This window comes from Abramis brama, assembly GCF_963993115.1.
Source record: "Abramis brama genome assembly, chromosome: 16".
In the NCBI taxonomy this organism is placed as follows: domain Eukaryota; kingdom Metazoa; phylum Chordata; class Actinopteri; order Cypriniformes; family Leuciscidae; genus Abramis; species Abramis brama.
In genome coordinates, this window is record NC_139978.1 from 19893550 (window position 1) to 19916813 (window position 23264).

The 23264-nt window shown below is 37.5% G+C and overlaps 2 protein-coding genes across 8 annotated transcripts; one reads left to right on the forward strand and one right to left on the reverse strand.

The window, feature by feature from the left end:
• Positions 1–5543: 5543 nt before the first annotated feature.
• selenop (selenoprotein P) lies at positions 5544–11032 on the reverse strand. Its single transcript, XM_084087313.1, has 5 exons — positions 10656–11032; positions 9334–9561; positions 8944–9153; positions 8733–8850; positions 5544–7109 (listed from the first exon to the last, which is right to left on the reverse strand). Exons 2-5 carry the CDS (start codon positions 9534–9536, stop codon positions 6786–6788), a joined length of 855 nt encoding a protein of 284 aa, XP_083943439.1. The 5' UTR covers positions 9537–9561; positions 10656–11032; the 3' UTR covers positions 5544–6785.
• Positions 11033–17738: 6706 nt separating this feature from the next.
• Positions 17739–23003, forward strand: znf131 (zinc finger protein 131). Of its 7 annotated transcripts, none has more exons than XM_084087314.1 (7): positions 17739–17856; positions 18525–18678; positions 18801–18902; positions 20395–20539; positions 20634–21322; positions 21416–21546; positions 22137–23003. In XM_084087314.1, exons 2-7 carry the CDS (start codon positions 18555–18557, stop codon positions 22647–22649), a joined length of 1704 nt encoding a protein of 567 aa, XP_083943440.1. In that variant the 5' UTR covers positions 17739–17856; positions 18525–18554; the 3' UTR covers positions 22650–23003. The 7 variants fall into 7 exon arrangements, with proteins under 7 accessions (XP_083943440.1, XP_083943443.1, XP_083943445.1 ...); XM_084087317.1 differs by having other exon boundaries at positions 20637–21322; XM_084087319.1 differs by having other exon boundaries at positions 17751–17856; positions 20185–20539.
• Positions 23004–23264: the final 261 nt, after the last annotated feature.

The window sequence follows — 23264 nt, forward strand, 5'->3', positions numbered from 1 at the left end:
TGTGAAGTCCAGCACATGTTTATTATTTTACATATATATGTATATATATTTTTTACATATATATGTATATATATATATATATATATATATATATATGATTAATAATGGGTCTATACATAATGTAGTCAATTTTTACACTGTGCTAAGCAACGTGCCATTCTTTTATATGTAAAGATATTGCCTTATTGAGAAATATCAAGTATTATACACCTCTGCTGCTGCCATTGCTGTGAAACCAGCATGTTCATGTTTTATTGGAAATGTCTTAAGCTCTCATGATATGTGGTGTACGATATGCATTTTAGCTTTTGCTGCTCCTCTCTCTTTCCTCCTCATGTAGCATTTTCTCATGAATCTCTGTCTTTTGGGTAAATTCTTAAAATGCATAGGTCTGTCTGAACACGCAAGCTGACAAATGCACATGATATATAGACATGCTATAGTACATTTTATCTTCTGTAGGCCTATGTTTAGTCCTGTATGTGGCTGTATATTTTTGGAGCAGTTTTATGCCAATTTTTCTTCAAATGATGTGTTTGCCTCATGGATGCACGCCGCTGAGCATTATTAGAGACGTTATAAAGAACTCGATTCAGGTTTATTATTGAAACATTTGTACGGTTTGCTTTTGGAATTGGTTGAATTCGTCATACCTCAAATGAACGTAATTTGCAGCAGTTGCTTTTGTTCTGTTTTCTTCAATTTAATAAAGATAGCTTCAAACAATTTGATTATCTGTGGCTGTATGCTGTTGGTTGTTTCGTGTTTTATTTAATGACATGGACCGTTAATTTAATCTCGGTGTGCTGTACTGGATGAATGTGTGTACTGTGCGTTTGAGTGTTACTGTGAAAATATACATTTCAGCTATACAAGCATATTTTTCCTCAAGGTGTGAGCAGACAGGTAAAAATGAACTGAAATAGCACATAAGATTGATTGTGAACAACAAACGGAAAACCCTCCAGCATGTTAACAGAATTTAAAAAATTTTTACCAAGCAAAATAAGGAAAAAGTGTTATACTTGCATTATGGGCAGCCAAGAGTCTGCATTTATATAGAAATAAACCTTTAAAAGTGAGTTCTAGTAAACATATTGTCCATATTATATATACACTGTACCGGTCAAAACTTTGGAAACATTAAGGTTTTCTCTAAAGTAGTCTCTTAATCTCACAAAGGCTTAATCTATTTGATCAAAAATACAGTAAAAACAGTCATATGTGAAATATTAAAACAATTTAAATGAGTTCTAGCTGTAAAATTTACTGTAAATTTAAATTAACTGTAAATGTTCCTGTAGCTCCTACATGGGTTCGATTCCCAGGGAAAGCAAGACCTGATAAGAATGTAAATGTGTTCCTTGAAATGCAATGTAAGTCGCTTTGGATAAAAGCGTCTGCCAAATATGTAAATGTAACTGGTTTTTGTTGTAAAATATTTAAAAATGTAATTTATTACTGTGATGCAAAGCTGAATTTACATCAGCCATTACTCCAGTCTTCAGTGTCACATTATCCTTCAGAAATTATTCTAATATGTTGATTTGTTGCTAAAAAAAACATTTCTTATGAGATGTTAAAACAGTTGTGCTGCTTAATATTTTTGAGGACACTGATTTTTTTTTTTTTTTCAGGATTCTTTGATGAATAGAAAGTTCAAAACAACAGCATTTATTATAAATATAACTTTTTTGTAATATTTATTATTTTCACTAATGTCTTTACTGTCATTTTTAAACAAATTAAAGGTGCATTGCGCAACATTTCATGTTAAAAATACCCGTTTTTCTAACCCATACATGCTTAAACAATTGCCTGATGGGCTGAATGAGCCCTTCTCTGATCACTGCGATTGCCTCTATAATCCTGTACAGTAAAATAAATAAGAGGGATTCGGGACGGAATTTGAGACTGGGCGTGACGTCATGCGCGTTCACGCTCACATGGCTATGTCTGGCAGGTTTGTGTATTCGCCGCCATTCTCCGTATCAGCGAAGACAACTCGAGCGACAAAACTTTAGTCAACTTTCGACAAAAGTAGAAGATGGATTCAAAGAGACCGGCTTGTAGTTCATTCCAAACCCCAACGCAAACTCCACGTAAGACAAAGAAAAGAAAACTTTTTTCTAGTGCCACAGGCGTCGGAATAAGACGAGAGTCAACATCGGGAAGGCTTTCAACAAATGGAGAGATCTCCGGTCTGCACACACTAGGAAGCGCCCGCGCCCTCAGATCACTTGGACGTGGCTGTGTACAAAAGGTAAAAACGATATAAATACTGTTCGTTGGAATCTCCGGTCTGCTCTAGGGCTCAAACGGGATCCTCAGTTGGCTTTTTTCTTGATAAAACGGTAAGATATAGCCCAGTCTCTAATGTCGGATACGGCAAATCTATGACAACAAATGATGTAATAATCTAGGAATATTACCTTGAGACATTTGAGTGTACTTTGTTGACCAACTGTGTATGGTATGATTATTATTTTGAGCTTTTACAAAGTAATAACAAAGTAATAATATAATATTGTTCATGAACGTGTTTCCATAATAATACAATCATAAGTGGATACAGTAAACACATAAAACAGTTCAACATGGAGATAACGTAGATGGAAACAAAAACCGAAGTTTTCTACTACCCCCGTTTTCCCCTCACACATAAGTGTGTAATTTACTCAAATGTCTTTCCTTTCACATATTTAAAATGACTTGCAGATTTATAACTTTATTACCTCTGAAGACATTATGACTGTAAACAAAAGATTTGTGCGGCTGATGCTCCTTTGGTTATGAACAGCTCGTGCTCATGCGTGTGTGTGGTCCATGAGGGTGCACACCTCTGGTTGCAGTTTCGCTTGTCGCCAGAGGGGGCATAGTTCTGCAAAAACTCAGAGACTTGCGCATTGCACCTTTAATGTGCCTTTGCTAAATAAAAGTATTAATTTCTTCTTCTTTTTTTTCTTACTTACCCCAAACTTTTGAATGACAGTGTACTATGATTTCCAAAAACAAAAATTAAGCAGCTAAACTGTTTTCAACATTGATAATAATAATAAATGATCTCCAGCGTCTCCAGTGTTCTTTGTTCCAGCCATCCGTCTCAACCACGATTAGTCTCCATACCTGTAAGAAGAACCATTCCACTCATCGCCTGCACACCGCTGTTCAAATGTTTGGGGTCAGCACAACTGTTTTCAACAAAGCTAAGAAATGTTTCTTGAGCACCAAATCAGCGTATTATATCAGAATCATGTGACACTGAAGACTGGAGTAATGATGCTGAAAATTCAGCTTTGCCATCACAGGAATAAATTGCGTTTTGAAATCTATTAAAATTGAAAACCGTTATTTTTCAAATGTAACTTTTGCTGAGTCTTTCAAAAACAGTAGAAAATCGTACCGATCCCAAACTTTTGAACTGTACTGCATAAACAAAAAAATTATAAAAATTCTTGTTCCTATTTCTCGGAAGTATTCAATTTCCAGGTATTTCTTGAATAACCTCTCCCAACAATAAGAATGATAAATACTTCACTATTACTGTGATCCAGGCATGATGTTTATGAAATGAATAAATGAATCATCTCCTTCAGGCATAGGTAAAATCCAGTTTATAACTCAACAGGAAGCTGTCTTCACTCTCATTTCATATGAGTAGTGATGGAAAACGAAAAACAAACCGTAACCTACAGCTCAAGGGGTCCATTAGAATGAGGTTGGTGTGATGTTTATGACTGACTAGCTTAACTACATTATGAGAGCCATGCTGTGGAGAAGGCCTAATGCATTATAAAGGCCACGGTCAACACACCGAAGCCTTAATGTACTGGGAAAGAAGGAAAGAGCAGGCGTCCAGCAAGTACCAGATAGAAGCTCTCCGGTCTCTGCTAAGTGGATACAGAAGCAACGGGACCTCGGCTGATGGGGAAAGCAAATCAGGCAATTTGGCGAGCGGCGCGTACTTGGCAACACTGCGTGAGGCTGATTGAATCTGTGTAGCCCACTCTCACAGTCCGCCTCTCAGGACATTGTAAGTAATTGCCCATGAGTCTCTGCTCCCCAGCACTGGATCTTCAGGACAATTAGGCCTATCAAAGCCACCCACCCTGATCATTTATCACCTCGACACTTGCTTGTTGACCTTTTGCGTTGCAGGTTTGAGATGTGCTTAAAGGAGTTGGCATTTACATGGCCTCGCGAGGGCTGTTGAAACGAGGAAATGTGGATTTTTGATCTTCTGCTACAAATGTTTCGGGGTCAAATGATTGTCCACACAACCCAGACCACCCTCGTTGATTTGAAAACAATGAAATGGATAGGTTGGGTTACTATTCTAAATGAATTGAGGCCATCTATTTAGTGCAAATTTGCTATTTAGCCTACTATAGCAAATAAAACAAAGCTAGTTAGCTGAGGATCCATGAATTTATTTGCTAAGTGATGATGAAAACCTCACTGATAAATATAACAACAGAAGGCATTATACATTTGGATATGCTGCTTTAGATTTATATGTGGGATCCTGCATAGAAACCCATAGTCTGCAACCGAGAGTCTTATATTTTGTCTTGCTATTAATACTGCAAGTTGTTCTTGCAGAAAATCTCTCCTTCATTTTCTCTTTACCTGTTTTCTGCCAGGAGACAGTAAATCACGCACATGGACAGAGACTTCGGTGTGTCTAGAAGGAAACACTGCAGACAGCTCATGAGTCCAGGTCTGGGAAAAAAATGTTGGAGAGGCTCTCAAAGGGAGAGCAACGTCTCCGAAAGATTATTCAAAGCGCGCGCGCCATCTGTAGGTGAATTTCAGAATGACACATTTTATACACGGACTAACAGACTAACTTTGAATTTCAACAGGTTTTGATGTTATATTTTCATATATTTTCGATAGTTTATTTAAATTAATGAATACTTTTAATGAAATAAATTAAATAAAATATTTATTTAAATGATAAAACACTAATAATTGTATATTAAATATCAATTACATTTATAATAACATGTATTTATAGGTTAGAAATCATATACAGATTTCATAAAATGTTAAAATAAATGTAAAATAATTAAATAAATATACATTTAAATGATAAAACAAATAATTCTATATTATAAATTATAACAGTAGCCTATTTATAAGTCATTAATGAAATAAATGTATTAATCATTTAAATTATATATATATATATATATATATATATATATATATATATATATATATATATACTTTATAAAATATCAAATGTTGATTTAAATATTGATTATATAAAAATATTTAAATAATTTTGATAACAATATTACAATATAACAATTAATTTAATAATTCACTGTATAATGTAAATTGATTTCATAATATTGATTTATAACTAATCATACAATTAAAACGAATAAAATAAATTATTTTAATTAAAAAATATATAAATTAATTTATCAAGGTTATCATTCAAAATTTTGAATTTTAAATTTCTGTTAAGACGTTTTGAGGCAGAGTGACTAAACTATATAGCTAAGTAAAAAAATCAAAGTACATTGACCAAGTTAGTGGATAAACAAACACTTTTTTTTCTCTTTTTTTTAAACTTTATTTGAGTTTATCTGAGTAACATGTTTTTTCTCTTACATTTCACTTGCTTTTCACATTCATATGTCATTGGCACCATCACAAACACACAATTTTCATACAATTTCTCGGGTCTTCCAGGTGATACTAGATTTTCCAGAAAACCTTCATTAAGTATGTAAAATGTTTCAAACAGCCCTTCCCAAGATAACAATGACCAAACCTTTTTCCAGTTACTCCCTCCCAAACTCCTCTCTAATAAATGTGTAGTAAAAGTTACGTTTTGTAAATTTCCCTATGATCCATTACCCTTTTTGTAATGCAGAGCATATACATTTTACGACCCGCCTACAACATTTGTGTTAGTAACTAAAATAAAACGGATATAGATCATAAAGTGGTCCATTACCTTTAAATGAAGTATCTCAACAGTGTTTAAAACTCTCATTATCAGAATCTCTCCGCCTACTTTACCACCTCTATCTCCACACAGCTAAACTAAAACATCTTTTTGAATACCAGAATAATGACAAAATAGATTTTAATACCCCAGATTTTCATAGCTTTGATTGGGTATAGCAAAGGTTACAGGATGTTATGTGATCTTTGCCCTCTGCTCTGTATGGCCTAACATCGGACAGGCACCACTAGAGCATAGTTTCCGCACCTGCCTTCATAAATGCCACATAAAGCATATAGAGGTGAAAAGACATAACATGATGAACCTGACACACTCTCAGAAGAAAACAGACACTGGACCCATTAAAGTCAGATGGTTTTGTTTGTTATATAACAGATTTAACCAGAAAAATATCCAAAACTAGGTTATTTAGATTGTATTGTTTAGATTGAATCGTTCAGAATGGGATGCAAAGGTCCAGTGCTGCCACACGCTGAGGTGTAAATACTAGTTGGTAGATAAAACGAGAGCGCTGACCAGCAGTGCCGGGCTCACTGATGTTTCCGTGAAGCTATAACGGCCCTGTTTACTTCTCTTGTCATACTCAACTAGCGTCCCCTGCTGGTCAGGCTCAGGTTGATTGCGACTGCTCTCATTCAGTGGGGTGGGCGGGACGTCACTGTCAGGTCTCCCTGATGTTGTTGTCCTCTGCCTTCAGGCCCTGTCAGTGTCAGGAGGCTGGAAGAGTCTCCTCACAGTGTCAGAGGCCTGCCACGCGCCCACTGCCCTCCCCACCAAAGAGCTGTCGTCAGTGTCAGCATCAGCTGGCCACAGGAGAATCTGCCCCCTGCTGTCAGCTGAACTGGACTTTTCACCTAGCGTGCTTGGCTCAAGGTCGTTTCATCACTGGTTGTTTAACGGCTACCTGACCAAAGTCAATCTGGGCCAGGATCTGCTGACCCACATCAACCTGTTGTTGGCCGTGGTGGTGATGGTGAGGATGGTGATGGTGGGAGCCACCATGCCTTTCCGCACTACCGTCGTGATGACCGTGTTCATGATGATCGTGATGGTGAGGCCGTTCTTCCTCTGCTGGTGTATTCACATCTGTGGATTTCTTGCACTCTTCAAGTTGCAGTGAACTCTAATGACCAGAGGAAAAGGGCATATTGAAAATACTGCTTTTTTTTTTTTTCTCAGCTTTGCCAAGAGCTATTTTGGGTTCCCCAAAGATCCCTTTAGCGAACAATTCTTTAAAGAACCATTTTTCTTAGTGTGATTTTTAATAATCTGAAGAACCTTTTCCACTATGAAGAATTTTTATTTTATTTTTGCAATGGAAAGGTTCCATAGATATTAAAGGTTCTTCATGGAGATGCCATGTAAAGAACCTTGTTTAATGCTTTTATTCATGCTTCTATGAAATTGTATCACTTCCATGAAATTTGCATTTATGTATAAAAAATTTAAATAAGAAACAAACAAACGTTTAAACAAACGTTATTTTTAAAATGATGTTTTTAGTGGTTATTGTGGTAGATTTTTAATAGATCAAATAGTAAACTGTATATTAAACGAACCATGTTTCTAACATCTAACCGTATTTCTCTTTTTAGGCCTAACATGATAACACTTTGAAACACAATGTACTAAAACGTTCTGTCCTGTGTTTTTGAATGCTGTATGTTGTGTTGCCATACCCCTTTGACTTTGGTTGTGTGAGTGTAAAAATAACACATTTGGGAATTGAAACTAGACAGATGACTAAGTTTGAACCTTGTGATTAACAATGACTTAATCATTAAAACAAAGTTTGCTTTACCTGGTAACAGAAGGGTTTGTCTATGAAAACCAATCAAATTGTGGGGAAATTATGTAATGCAGTATGACATTTTTGCCATACCTCCTTATTCTATAAAAACTGTTGTACTCGTGTTAGCTGGTGGGATTCTCAATGGAATTTGTCTGAGATCCTCCGGCCTTGCTTCTTCTTCGGGGAGATTCTCTGAGAACTGATCGAGAGATCCTCCGGCCGTGATTAAAGCATTTAAAGGACATTTGCTAAGGTCTGTTTGTCGATTATTCCTGCGCAGGAAGTAAGCTAGTTACGGGAACAGGTATTAGTACCCAGCCGACGTCGATGTGTAGACGTGCTAGAGTATAAATATTATAGGCCCAGCCATGGGCGTCGGAAGAAAAAAAAAAGTGGGTGGGTCCTCCCCCAGAAAAATGTTACTGGAGTAAATACCATTTCATGTATTCTGGTGCCTTTTAATTAAAACAAGTAAACTAAACTCCACTTCACGTCAGGCGGTTCTTTGCCTCCACGTCGTGCATTAAATGCACAGCTATCCGTGGATTATCCCGCTAATACCATCATTTGCCAGCAATGACAACTTAAAGCTGTTATTGATGTTTGCGACGCAGTATTTGACTGAAGGGTACAACGGGCGGTTACTTTCGTCAGTTGCGGCTCGTTGAGAAATATAATGTAGCGATTCAGCGGAAATGGAGTTTAGGGAATTCCTCAAGTGGAATGGATTTGACTGACGGCGAACAGACAAATGCGAAATAGAGAAATTTGAAATAGAGACGGTAAAAGTAAGTGGGTCCAATATCATTGGTCTTAAAAAGTGGGTGGGTCTTGTCCCACCCATATACAATGGTTCCGACGCCCGTGGGCCCAGCCCAGGTAGGCTTAGGTCAGATGAGATAGGACTTAGTTAGGTTTAGGGAAAAATCTATGACATTATCAAATGGGGGTTACCTCTATGTTGCACTCTCCACAAATACCATCACAATAGGTTTTTCTTATAGCCTCCTCCACATGTGGGTGGCTCAGGATGGTGTATGGAAGAGACAGATGGTAAGTGAGTCGTCCACACCTGGTAGAAAAGGGTATTTAGTGGCATATTGATAAAGTAATATGGTAATCATGTTCATTGGGTGAATTAAGCTTTATAAGTTGTGAGCTAAACCTGTCATAGACCAAAATGTCATCCTTCTCAGCATTCACGGCCTGCCAGACATCCGGCTGGCTGAGGTCTTGGGCGTAAAGGGTGATATTTAACAGTCTTTCTTCGAGCAAGTGGTGCAGTTTTTGGGACCGTTCATCTCGGTTGTTTACCACCATGTAGGTTATATTTACATAACCTTGGTTCTCCAGCTTCAGGAGCAAGTCATTAAGCCTTGAAGAACATTCAACAAGTTGGATTAGATAAATACACCTTGTGTAAACAGTACAGAGAAAACACTATCAAGAATGTGACATGGTTTTGAAAAACAAGGTTTCATCAAACTTGTTCTTTTTCAAACATTGCTATTTAAAAATGTTAGTATAATCACTGCAATAAAAAGTCTGGACTCACTTTGATGCTTGCTCCAAGCAGAACAGTCAGCTGGCCTGTAGGTAAGCCACCACGTTCACGTGTCCATGAGCGTTCTTCATGGGCTCCACCTCCCCAACCTTCCACACAGGAGGAAGTTTACAGCGGGCTCCATCCGTCTCGCTCTCTGCACTGCAGCCCGCCAGGAGGCAGAGAGCTAGGGTAAGGCTGAGCGCCTTCCACATGACTCCAAACAACAAGCCCACTGACCTACACACAAAGATCAACGGTTTATGCCTCACATTCATAAAAAAGAAACAAAAGAAAAATAGTTTTTCTTAAAAGTATAGCAGACATTTCAACTGTAAAATGCAGATACAATTCAAACCTTACAATCAGCAAGAAAAATTTAAGATGCATATTTTATTCTTATATTGTATATTATTATTTTATTGTTATATTTCATTCATTTTTATATTAAAATGTCATATAATAATACTTACATATAATAGACGATAACACATTAGTATATATTTGTATACTTTTATATTTTATTTATTATATTAAAATGTTACATCAATATAAAACAAATATACTGATATATAATATACTGATAAAATACTGATATTTAACTTGGCCTCTTTTGGTCCACACATAATACAATTTCTGCCCACTCAGCAATTCCATATCTGATCGTATCGCTCTTATATTAGCCACAAGATTCATGTACCTGTAATTATGGAACTATTATGGATAGTTCACCCAAATTTTTTTTAATTCTGTCATCATTTAGGCTGCTCACCCTCAAGTTGTTCAAAATCTGTATAAATTTATTTTTTTCTGCTGAACACTAAAGAAGATATTTTGAAGAATATGGGTAACCAAACAGTTGATGTTGACCCATTTTTCATACAATGGAAGTCAATGGGGTCCATCTAATGTCTGGTTACCCATATTCTTCAAAATATCTTCTTCAGTGTTCAGCAGAAAAAAATTAATTTATACAGATTTGGAACAACTTGAGGGTGAGTAAATGATGACAGCATTTTCATTTGAACTACCCCAGATTTTTCTGATTAAAGTCAATGAACGCGAGTTTGGTGCAAAGTCCATAGTCTATCCAGATGCTAAGGACATTGCAAATTAATAACATGTAGTTGTCAGAGTTAAACTAATGTGCACGAACTGGCGCACAAATAATGCATTAATATATAACTAGCCTATTAAAACCTCAAGCATCTATTTTTTAAGCATATCTGAATAGTTTAAAAAAATGCATAAGTAATGCAAATATGTTGTTTTACAAAAGAACTAAAAAGAGCAAAAAGAATAAGATATCTCATAACTGAGGAGTGTACACTTACTTATTTTACTTGAGAGACTTCAGCAGCGATGCTTTCTGAGCTGATTCTAGACAAAAACAACCCGCTCCCAAACAGCCTCTCCTATTTATACTCCTCTTGTTTTTCCTGACTAAAAGCAGGGCAAAGGTCCCTCTGTCTCTGTTTCAAAAACTTTAATAGCTCACGTATTCACCCAGGGTTTACACGCATCAGCAAGAATATATATAACCTCCATAATGTGTTTGAAAGAACTTTAAGTTGAAAAAAAGTCTAAGTGCGTTAGATATTTTGTTATGTCACTGCAATTTTTATGTCACTGCAAAAACTTCATGTCTCTGTTGTTAAAAGAAGAAGAAAAAAACACAAAGTTAACTTTTGTTTTTGCTAAAAATGTCCAGAGAGGAAACAGTTAAAGAACTGCATTCCAGACTTCTGTTTCCCCTAAAACAGAAAGAGGGGGCTGGGTGCAACACTGAAAAGAAAATACAACCAACTGAGTATCAGAGGACTGTGGACAGCGTGATTTTTAAAGCATTCATTTGGAGAGAATCAATGATCAATGTGGATTTATTTGCATGGTTCTCTTAACATCCAGTAATTTTTGTTTGTGCAGCAGTGCACAGCTGGGTTAGTGTCAGCACTTTTCCTGCTGAGATGAAACTTTGAAACTTCCTGTCTCTTTGCTGATCTTTGATAAACATGCAGCATAAATTATGTAAGACAGGAGAAACAATGATAAAACACATTTACTTGGAAAAACTTACACATTCAAAATCGTTTTCAAACATTCGAAGAAAGTCTCATGGTTGATGTTGTCTGTGATCCTTGTGTCTGGACCGGTTTATAATCAATTTCATTTAGTTAATTTTCATTATCAGGTCTCATGATTTGGAGGACAGTTTGACCGTGATGCACTTTAGATGCAGTTAACACAGATTTACTGATTACTGACAGTTAATAGTTAACTTGAAGAAAGTATTATGAAATAATTTAATAAGATGAACTGATTCTCAGACAACAATATAAGTCAATTCTTAATAAAGAATAAACCAAATCAATGGATAGTGCGACAACTGAACATTAAATATAAGGCATCTTCAGAAATTGTCTGATCTATGAAGAGATCATTATGCTCAATGAAGACAGGAGCCAACGTTGAAGTTCAATTAGTTGACAGAGAGTTTACTGAAGACAAAGTTCTCCCCACTTCCAAAGGCCATAGAAAATGAGTAAGAGGATCCAGCCTCAAACTTACTTAAGATACAGAAACAATACTTATAGTCAAATGGACAATCAGTTGATTTCATTTCTACAGGTTTTGATAGGTCAAGATAACTTTAGCAACATCCGAACATGGTATTCTGTTCTTTAAGCAAATTAAGTTATTCCAAGACATTATCTTTTGACAATCTATGTCCTATATATGTAAAAAAAAAAACTTTGGTAAGGGTCACAGGGAAGTCATATCTTTGTTTGGTTCATATTTGAAAGTGGAAATGAAGCCATCAGTCAAGTTAACATTATTTAGTAAATGGATTTCCACTCTAATCATAAATTATATAACAAGCATGATAAACCATTTAAAAGAGAAAAAAACTATGTTTTGTTAAAACGTTTGTAGTGAAGGGGGTGGATTGGAATCCACTGCTGCTTCAATGTATGTAATGAGTGATTATAAGGTATTAATCATTATTTTTCCTTCTAAATATCACATGAGTTGAATGACTTCTATAAGCTTGTGAGATTTTACTTTGTTATAGAAGTTACCAGTGTGATCACTGAAATGTTTTCATGTATTCTCTAATGTCTGTATTTGATATGAATGCAGTAACAGTGCTTGCTCATTTAGCCCGGCTTCCAAAAATGAAAAATGTAAAGATGTTTTGTTTGAGAAAGGTCTTCAACATGTGTCAATAAATACATCTGTTTTTCTAGGGTACTCTGACAACTATGGTCACAGGGGTCAATGAAGTGTATAGTTTAAGGGACCATCTCTTTGTTAAAACCTTACTTTCCAGTTAGACTAAAGTGTAGTTCTCCTTGAGAGAAATAACGCATTATCTTGATGTTTTGAAACGACTCTACTGTTTATAGTTAGAGCCTGGCCAAATCCAACCTTGGAAAAGCTGTGTGTCAGTGTGTGTGTTAGTCTTCTTGGTTGCAGGTTAAGGAACCACTGGCATTATTGGAGATTGACTGAGTTGTTGTTCTGGACATCCTGGCGCCCAGCAACCCAAATCTGCGACCAGGAAGGTCACGGCGTGCCTAACTTCAGGGTCCAAGTGTCAGCTGCATAATCGATGGAGATATGCTTCAGTCTATCGGAATATGTGTGGAAAATTATGTTAATCTATTTCTTAGCCAATCAGAAACTGCAACTTGAAGCAAGGACGTAGCTTAGACCTTGGTGAAGGGTATAACTGCTGTGATCTTTGTAACTGTAAGCGGGGCGGCCTACAAACTCCTGTGTGAGTCTTGAAGCTGACTTCTGCTGATGAAAGTGCAAACAATCTTCAGTAAAACTTTTCTTCAATTTATTATAATTCTGACTCCGGGTCTTCTTTCAAACATCTGGTCCTTGTGTCCTAAACTGTTACCCCCTAACAGTAGCAAGGGTGCTGCCATATTGCAGTACAACCTGTGCTAGAACCTTTTTCTTTTCTTTTAAATGTTTTTTGTTGAAATCAGTTTGCTAAATAATGTTACATTGAATTCATTTCCATAGATATGAATTAAGATTATGCTGTATTTAATTTTACCGTTTTTTTAACTCTAAATCGAGCACTTTTAGAAAATTACAGTCCGGTCTCCCTTCTTCCAGTTATTACAAAAACACTTGTGTTTAACCAAGTCTCTGCCTTTCTCACAGAACAACCTCCTGGACAACAACCAGTCTGGTTTCAAAAGCAGCCACTCAACTGAGACTGCCCTGCTCTCAGTTATTGAAGCTCTGAGACTGGCAAGAGCAGCTTCCAAATCCTCAGTACTCATCCTGCTGGATCTGTCTGCTGCTTTTGACATAGTTAACCACCAATCCTCCTGTCAACCCTCATGACGAAGGGCATCTCAGGAACCGCACTCCAAAGTCTTACCTCTCAGCTAGGTCCTTCAGGGTGTCGTGGAGGGGTGAGGTGTCTAAGTTGCAACATCTAGCTACGGGGGTACCTCAGGGCTCAGTGCTTGGACCACTTCTCTTCTCCATCTCTATGTCATCATTAAGATCTGTCATTCAGAAACATGTTTTTTTCCAATCACTGCTACACTGAAGACATACAACTCATTCCAGCCAGATGATCTGACAGTAGCTGCTCACATCTCAGCCTGCCTGACAGACATTTCTTGCTGGATGAAGGACCACCAACTTCAGCTCAACCTTGCGAAGACAGAACTGCTTGTGGCCTCAGCCAGCCCAACACTTCATCACAACTTCTCCATTCAGCTAGGTTCGTCAACCATAACTCCATCCAGGACAGACAGGATCCTTGGAGTTGATATTGATGATCAGTTAAACTTCACAGATCACATTGCTAGAACTGATCGGTCCTGCAGATTTGCCTTATACAACATTAAGAGGATCAGGCCCTTCCTATCGAAGCATGCTACACAACTCCTCCAACTCCAGACTGGACTAGTGTAATGCTCTCTTGGCAGGCCTTCCAGCATGCACTGCCAAACCTCTGCATCTGATCCAGAATGCTGCAGCGAGAGTGGTCTTTAACAAGCTGAAGAGAGCGCACGTCACACCTCTCCTCAAACTTGCTTTGGTTGCCAATTGAAGCTCGCATCAAATTCAAGGCACTGATGTTTACCTATGCAGAACAACCACTGGCTCTGCACCCCATACCTAAACTCACTACTTTAGACGTATGTGCACTCCAGAAGCTTGAGTTTTGCAAGTGAACAGCGCCTTGTGGTGCATCATTGAGACCCCACGAGGTGAGATCTTGCATGGAGCCCCAGTCCGAGGGAGATTGACAGTCATGTTTAGCTTCTTCCATTTTCTAATGATTGCTCCAACAGTGGACCTTTTTTCACCAAGCTGCTTGGCAATTTCCCCGTAGCCCTTTCCAGCCTTGTGGAGGTGTACAATTTTGTCTCTAGTGTCTTTGGACAGCTCTTTGGTCTTGGCCATGTTAGTAGTTGGATTCTTACTGATTCTTCTTCTTCTTCTTTTTGGGTTTTTAAGGCAGCTGGCATCCTTTGAGTTGCATTACTGCCACCTTTCGGTTTTATTTACCCTTTGTTCTCATTCATACTAAATCCTCCTATCTAATCCAGTCATCCTCAGAAAACCAAATATCACTTTCCTACCCTCCACACTGTCTCTATACTCCAATAAACTTTTTACTGTATTATCTACCCATCTTATTTTTTTTTATTGTGTTACCATTTCTTGTCTTTCCTGAATAAATTTCCTGCATGTTATAAGAATATGTTCTACTGTTTCAGCCTCCTGACATTGTTCACACATTCCTGTAGGATGATTTCCTGTTATAAAAAGTGTGCCATTAAGATTGCTATGCCCAATTCTCAGCCTGCTCATTATCACCTGCTCTTTCCTCTTTGTTCCCCTACTTCTTGATATACCTACTTTGCTTTGGATTTCGTGTAAATGTCTCCCTTTTGTTGCATTATCCCAGCTCTGTTGCCATTGTTGATTTATACTTCTCCACACTATGCCTTTCCCCTCTGATTTTGATCATTTAATGTTGACTTCAACATCTCCTTTTTTAACTGCTTCTTTTGCCACCTTATCCGCCTTCTCATTTCCCTGAATTCCCACATGTGCAGGTACCCACAGATATATTACATTTTTCCCCTGCCTAACTATTCTTGAGTTCGCAAATAACACTTCATACAGCAGATCTTGATGACTTCTAGTTGTACCCGTCTTTATACTTATAAGAGCTGCTACAGAGTCACTACATATTAAGATCTCCTTCTCATTAATATGTTCTGTCCATTCCAACGCCATCAATATGGCAAACAGTTCAACTGCAAACACACTCAGACAATCAGATGTTCTTTTACTAATCTCCACCTGATACCTAGGAACAACAACTGCAGATCCTGTTGCCTCTGTTTGCATGTCCTTTGACCCATCTGTGAAAATCTGAATACCTTCCTTATACTTACATTCTCCATAACTATAATATACACTAGTTAAATCAGCATTCTTATTATTGCGTTTAATTTCAAGTATTTCCAAATCTACACATGGTATTTCTAATTCCCAAACAGGTCTAATAGGCCACACCACATTTATGCCAAACTCTTTATCATATACTCCTGTATCTTTTGCCATTTGATCCCCTGTCCACCCAAAACCTGTTTTTTGTGATGTCTCCTTCTCCCAGCATGTCTGAAGCACCCTTTTTGTTGGATGGTTATCTCCATGTCCTCTTAAATTGACCCAATAATTAGCCCCCAGCTGCTTCCTCCTCAACCACAATGGCATTTCACCTGCTTCAACTTGGAGAGCACATACTGGGGAGGTTTTAACCGCTCCTATACACACTCTTAAAGCCCGAGCTTGTATAACATCCAAGTCTGCTAACACAGATTTGGCTGCAGAACCATACAATACTTCCGTAGTCTAACCTTGATCTTATTAAGGCTATATACATTTCATCGATGTAACCTCCGCTCCCCACCCCAATCCTGCAATACACCTCATGACATTTATAACTTTTTTACACTAATCTACTACATATCTAATATGCTCCCTCCATGTTAATCTCACATCAAAATACACTCCCAAAAAACGAAATTTTTCAACTCTTTCTAAATTATTTCCGTACAATTTCAAATTCCATTCCCTACCTTTCTTTCTTGTAAAGAACATAACTTTTGTTTTTTCCACTGAAAACTTAAATCCCCATTTTGTTCCCCACTTTTCAACTTGATTAATACCATCTTGCATTTTCTTGACTACATATCCCACATTTCTCCCTCTTTTCCATAATGCTCCATCATCTGCAAACAGTGATCTCCCCATATCAGTTGGAATGTTTACAAATATTCTTACTGATTGTATGGGGTGGACAGGTGTCTTTATGCAGCTAACGACCTCAAACAGGTGCATCTAATTTAGGATAATAAATGGAGTGGAGGTGGACATTTTAAAGGCAGACTAACAGGTCTTTGAGGGTCAGAATTCTAGCTGATAGACAGGTGTTCAAATACTTATTTGCAGCTGTATCATACAAATAAATAGTTAAAAAATCATATATTGTGATTTCTGGGGGGTTTTTTTTAGATTATGTCTCTCACAGTGGACATGCACCTACGATGACAATTTCAGACCCCTCCATGATTTCCAAGTGGGAGAACTTGCAAAATAGCAGGGTGTTCAAATACTTATTTTCCTCACTGTATATGAAGAGTTCAGATGCAAAAGCCTCTAAGTGCCATCTGAAATTTTATTCTAGAATGATACACTTTATCAAGCTTGTATATTTAAGTTCAGTTATTTCACTTAAATGGCTAAGTGAAATTACTGAACTTAAATAGCCTATACGAGCTCGATAAAAATGATCATTCTAGAAGAAAATTTCAGATGGCACAGAGGCTTTTGCATCTGAACTCTTCATATATATATATATATAGGCTAAATCAAGATAGCCTACATTTACTTGAGATGCAAATGTAAACTAAAGTCTTGAAAAATTGAACAAAACGAAATTAGTTTGCTTAAAACAGGAACAAACATCAATGAGTTATGAAAACGTCCCTTTGAATTAAGTAGCCTAGATTTTTCTGAGATATTTCTAAACAATTTTCAGATATTTGTTCTTGTTTTAATAAACTCTCTTCATTTTGATCAGTTTCACAGAAAGAAAAATTATTTACTGTAAAAGTTAAAAAAAAAAAAAAAAAAATATTCTGTGTAGTATGTGCATGTTATGCGTGTTGAATGTTGAATGTTGCTCCTGGTACAGTCTGTGAAAACAAATTAAGAATGGACAATAAAGAACGAATATGAATCTTATTTACCTTTTCCATACTTGAATATAACGGGTCGTAGTTGGGCACCGTTGCTTTGGTAACCGCCACCTATCAGCCTCGCGCGATAAAACTCATCCGCAAAGGCTTATGGGAACTCGAGGCCAGAGTAGAACGACCGCCCTTTTTCGACGAGCGGAGGAAAAACAGCACATTGATCGCTTCAGGCCTCCAACACGTATAAACAACCGCAATAAGCATCAGAGCGTCACCCGGGGTAAGTTCTCCGGAGCGTTAGACGCCCGGCGTCACTCATTATTTAGCCGAAAGGGAATTTTTCTGATTAAAATAGCATTTTAATGCGCGATTTGATGACGTAACGACAATGGTCCAGAAAACAAATGGCGAATGCGTTAGCAGCCACAGGCCCAGCGTGCGAGGAACATGAAGCTGACCTGCACACAGTGCTTCTTTTGCCGTTTGTATATTTCTGTTGGATCTCTAATACGGTTGGGCTGTTGAAGTACGTGGCTTTTACAGCAGTAAAACCGCTGGTTGTAAAGCTGCCAGTCTTGCGTAGTGAAGCTCCCTGTAGAAATGCGCGCTTATTCGGCTTGCTGCTTAGATATGCCCGCTAATCTATGGATCTGTTGGCATAGGGGCCATTACAAAGTATGTGCCTAATTTATCTAAACGCATGATCTGTGTTGAATGAAACAATTATGTTAAAGATTGCAGATAAATAGCCTTGCACTAAAAATGCTTTGCCATTTAACAGTTTAATCTTGTAGCCAAAATTATTTTTATTGTATCTGCTTTTTTTTTTACCAAGAGGCCACATGTATCTTAATTTATTATTATTATTATTATTATTATTATTATAACATAAATACTATACATCAATAATTTTCTTATTCCATCATGTTTTTTCCCCCTTCTTCATAGTACTTGCATGCGCAGGGCAAGGGCTGAACCATGTCAGTTGATGGAGATGTTGACTATGGGCATGAGTTTCCAGCCCATTATAAAGTGATGCTTGACAAACTGAATGAGCAGCGTCAGCTGGATCAGTTCACAGACATCACTCTCATTGTGGATGGTAAGGTTTCCAGTCTCTGTTTCTCTTAACCCAATGCCTTTCTTAATTATGCTGAATGTTATACAGTCAAATTAAAAGTTGCACATATTCGGTGGTGCTGATGATTTCTGGTTATTTAACAGGACATCAGTTTAGGGCCCACAAAGCTGTTTTGGCTGCATGCAGTCAGTTTTTCCACAAATTCTTCCAGGACTTCACTCAAGAGCCTCTAGTGGAGATTGAAGGTACCTAACAATACATACAATTGTATGTAACCAAAAATGGTTATATATTATTGCCATATTGAAGAGTATAGTATTACCTTTTTCCTATTGCCTATTTTTCCTGGATAATGGCAGTTTTAATTAGCAAAGCGGTCTAAACTGGAAGTGCCTTTCTGCAACACAGTATAGCTTTCTGCTTGTTGGCAGAATTATTTTAATTGAAGACAGATATACTTCAGTAGAGGTCTTCTTGGGTCCTAAGAGCTGCCTCGAATCAATGCTTACCCAATTTAGGAATTACCCATAAATAGGAACTGGCTGGTTTTTGCTCCAAACACATGGTTTTTAAGTTTCATTTTGATAATTTCCCAAAATGTTATTTGTTGACAAATAAGAAACACCATGGGAGGTGTAGTTTTAAATGTATGCCTATCTTCCTACCTTATTTGTTGATGAAATTAATTTTCTTCATAACGTTTACATTAGCTACAGTACATTTTAATGTTTTAGGAAATTTATATTTTTGGTAATCTTAATAAATGAACATGCCAATAGCTGCTATCCAGGAGGGTTTGGTAATTTACGCACAGAAGCACAAAATCGGTCCCAGTGTTGGGAGTTTTTTTGTAAATAATTTTTCTAAATTGATGGGACAAGATTGTTCATACCTGTTGCTGAATAGGCCATTCTAGGATGACACAAATTTTTTAATTTTAAGAGAATATTCCCTAACATGATATTTTGTCAAAATCCTTTATTCTTGAAGCATGTTCTTTTAGATTGTGCTGGTTTTAATACTTTGAGAAACTTTTTTGGAAGTTTATTTATTTTATTTTTATTATCCATACAAATATATGGAGATATATATATAAATATAAATATATATATATAAATTTATTTATGTATATATATAATTTATTTATGTATATATATTTATATATTTATTTTAGAGTTTTAGCAAAAATAGATTTTAATAGAACTTTTAAAAATATATATATATAAATGTGTGTGTGTGTATATATATATAATTTATTTATTTATTTTAGAGTTTTAGCAAAAATAGATTTTAAAAACCGATATAGTTTACTACAGATTTTTTCTTGCCATGAAAATAGCCACAGAAGCTGGGATGTTGGCATGGTGTTAAAAAATAAACAAATGAATACATAGAAGCACAGATTGACTGAGAAGAAAGGGGATATTAACATTAAACGCCCAAAACAAATAATGGAAAGTTGGCATATTTTAAAAGATTTTCAGATATTCTTTGGACCATTGTGTAAAAGCACATTTGTTTTACCAGAAACCAGAGGCTACTAATATCAGACCTGAATCCGCTCGGGTTGGACCTCATGTTTTTGGTTCCAACAAGTGGACCAGTTGACAAAACACACATTTCTGCCGTCGCACGTTACGTACCCCCGGCCCCGATAGTGAAAATCAAAAAATTACTCCAGAATGTTATATGCTCAAATAATAAACATTACTTCAATATTTTTGTTGCAATGAACAGGTGTTGGCAACGTTGCCTTCCGCCACCTAATGGAGTTCACTTATACGGCTACATTAGCTGTGGATGGTGAGGAAGAAGTCAGTGATGTCTGGAGAGCAGCAGAGTACCTTCAAATGCAGGAGGCAATTAAAGCCTTGAACAACAGGTTACTCACCTATTCTACTTCTCAAAAAAAGTTCTTCTGCTTGATTTGATCTTGTAGTTGATTATTAAACTATTAGTTTTCTTCTCCCACCTAGAAGGAATGGTACCACCTCATTAAACCCCTCCCAGGCCTTGGCTGGAAAGAGCAAGGCTAAGAAGAGGAAGATCGCAGAGACCTTCAATGTGATCACTGAGACTCTTCCTTCAGTGGAGACTGAATCTGTTGAAATCGAGGTGGAGGTTGATGAGGAACATATCGAGGTGGAGGAAAGTGGTCTGGTGGAGGTAGTGGATGCTGCCAGGAGTTCCACCGAACCGTCTTCGGATGACTCCGCGTTGGCTTTGCTGGCTGATATCACTAGCAAGTACCAACAGGAAGAGCAGACACTCCATGTGATGAAAAAGGAGGATGAGACAGTAGTCGTTCCGGAAGAGACTGTGATTGCCTCCAAGACGCTGGAGAATATTGAAGTGGTGGAGGTCCAGATCTCTCAGCTGGACAACCTTTTCCGTTGTGACAAATGTGACCGCTGCTTCAAACTCTACTATCACCTCAAACAGCACATGAAGACTCACACCGCTACCCCGGATAGGGGCTTTGTCTGCAGGCACTGCGGCAAAGTATATGCACGGGAAGGAGCCCTTAAACAGCACCTGAATAATTCTCATTTTGATGCAGAGGAACAGTCCCGACGGCAGAAAAAGAAAGTGCATGTTTGCGAGTACTGTGAAAAGCAGTTCGATCATTTTGGACATTTCAAAGAGCATTTAAGGAAGCACACAGGTGTGTGAGTGAGCTATTATGAGGTTAAATGTATCTTAATAAATGTATTCATTTAATATCTAATCAGTTTTTCACTTATCCATATATGTGTAGGTGAGAAACCCTTTGAGTGTCCAGAATGCCATGAGCGTTTTGCCAGGAATAGTACGCTGAAGTGCCACATGTCAGCGTGTCAAAATGGCTCTGGAGCCAAAAAAGGGCGAAAGAAGCTCTATGAATGCCAGGTTGGTTTTTACCAATAACATATTGCCCAAACATGTATTTTAATATACCAAACTTTCTGAAAATTGCAATTTATGATTTAAACTCCGGGTTTGCTGTCCTTGTACTGTAAAATGTGTAATATTACACTATAACATATAAGAAAATATAATTGTTGAGAGTACAACTGTAAAATCACAAGGCTAATATTTATGGTTGTCTTAACATCTTCAGTTTTGAATGTCAAAGCATCATTTTGATAGAAAAACGCAGGTTATTAAATCTTATCTATTGTTGACAACTGATTTATAAGCGCTTATTACAAATTTGGGGAGGTAGTTGGTGCGTGTTGCCTTCCCAAATGCACATTATAAGTGACCAGAACTCACAGAACATGGCGAGATCAGTTTGTGTAGACTGTAGAGCATCATTTATTGTGATCTGAGCCTCTATCAGACACTAAAAGCACCAGAGCAAGAGCTGTTAGCGTGCAAGAGCTGTTCAGTGCTTCACTCAGAAACGCGATGTATGCATTTTATATAATGGATGCATTATTTTCATGCAGCCCTATTCACTTATATTTCTATTCACTCATCTTTTTTTCGCACCTCAGGTCTGTAGCAGTGTTTTCAATAGTTGGGAGCAGTTCAAGGACCATTTGGTGACCCACACGGGTGAGAAACCCAATCATTGCACCCTCTGCGATCAGTGGTTCACACAACAAAGAGACCTCCATACTCATCTGCAAGAACACCACGACTTACAGGAAAAGGTTATCGTCACAGAGGAAGTCATGATTTCAGACCCAACCACGGTCTTGACTATGGCAGAGGTTGTGGAGGGAGAGGAGGGGGTTATACTGGAGGGTGGCATACGGGTGGAGCATGTTACTGTGGAGCCAGTGGATGTTGTTGCTGTTGAGGAGACTCTAGTGGCGGAGGAAGAGACGCCTCAGACGGAAGGTGGGGTGGAAGAGACAGTGGTTTTACAAGTAGACAGCGAGAGATTGAAAGAGCAAGCGATGGACATCCAAATAGCACAGGTGACTGTTGCAGTACCAGCAGACTGTGACGTTAAACAAGAGGCAGAGGACTGTTCGAAAGAAGAAAAGATTGAAAATGTATGAAAGGTTGCTGTGCATGGACACTTTCAGAATGAAATGGGGAGATTAACCAGGCCTTTTCTCCTTTCCCACCCCTTAAATTATACAGTAATGCTCATTCTAGTGTCATCCAACAAAGCTGGATCACCTGCTTAATTTCTTTCAGCTATGCGTATCAATTCTCTGAAAGCAGTGTCTCTATAAATCTGATCACAGGTTGAGTCATGTTTTTAATGTATGTTGTGGATAAGAATAGTAAGAGATGTAATTGATTTCGAGAATAATGCACGTCGCCAAGACGTTGTTTTTTGTTTTTGGATGTATGTTTATAGTGTGTAAGAAGCTTATTTTCATAAAATAAAAAAAGTGCAAAATGTGTTCCCAAATAATCCAGAGAAACATAAATGCAGTCCTGGCTTGTTTCAATTTAAAAAAAAAAAAAAAAATTATGCTGAATTACAGTGATCATGCAGATGCTGGAGGAGAGAGAAATCTGAATGTCTTCAACCTTGTGAAATGTTTGTCACAGATTGAAACCCTGAGCCTATTTTAAGTAGCTGCATTATTAATTGGGACATGAAGCAACTCTTTACTGCTGAAGCAGACATGCGTTAAAGGTCTTTTCAAACGGAGGTGCGT

Excerpts from the sequence above, each read along its gene's own strand:
- znf131 (XM_084087314.1), top strand. The coding sequence starts at position 18,555 with ATGTCAGTTGATGGAGATGTTGACTATGGGCATGAGTTTCCAGCCCAT. Across the intron at positions 18,903-20,394 it reads GCCTCTAGTGGAGATTGAAG|GTGTTGGCAACGTTGCCTTC; the intron begins GTACCTAACAAT and ends TGCAATGAACAG. Across the intron at positions 21,547-22,136 it reads AGAAGCTCTATGAATGCCAG|GTCTGTAGCAGTGTTTTCAA; the intron begins GTTGGTTTTTAC and ends TTCGCACCTCAG.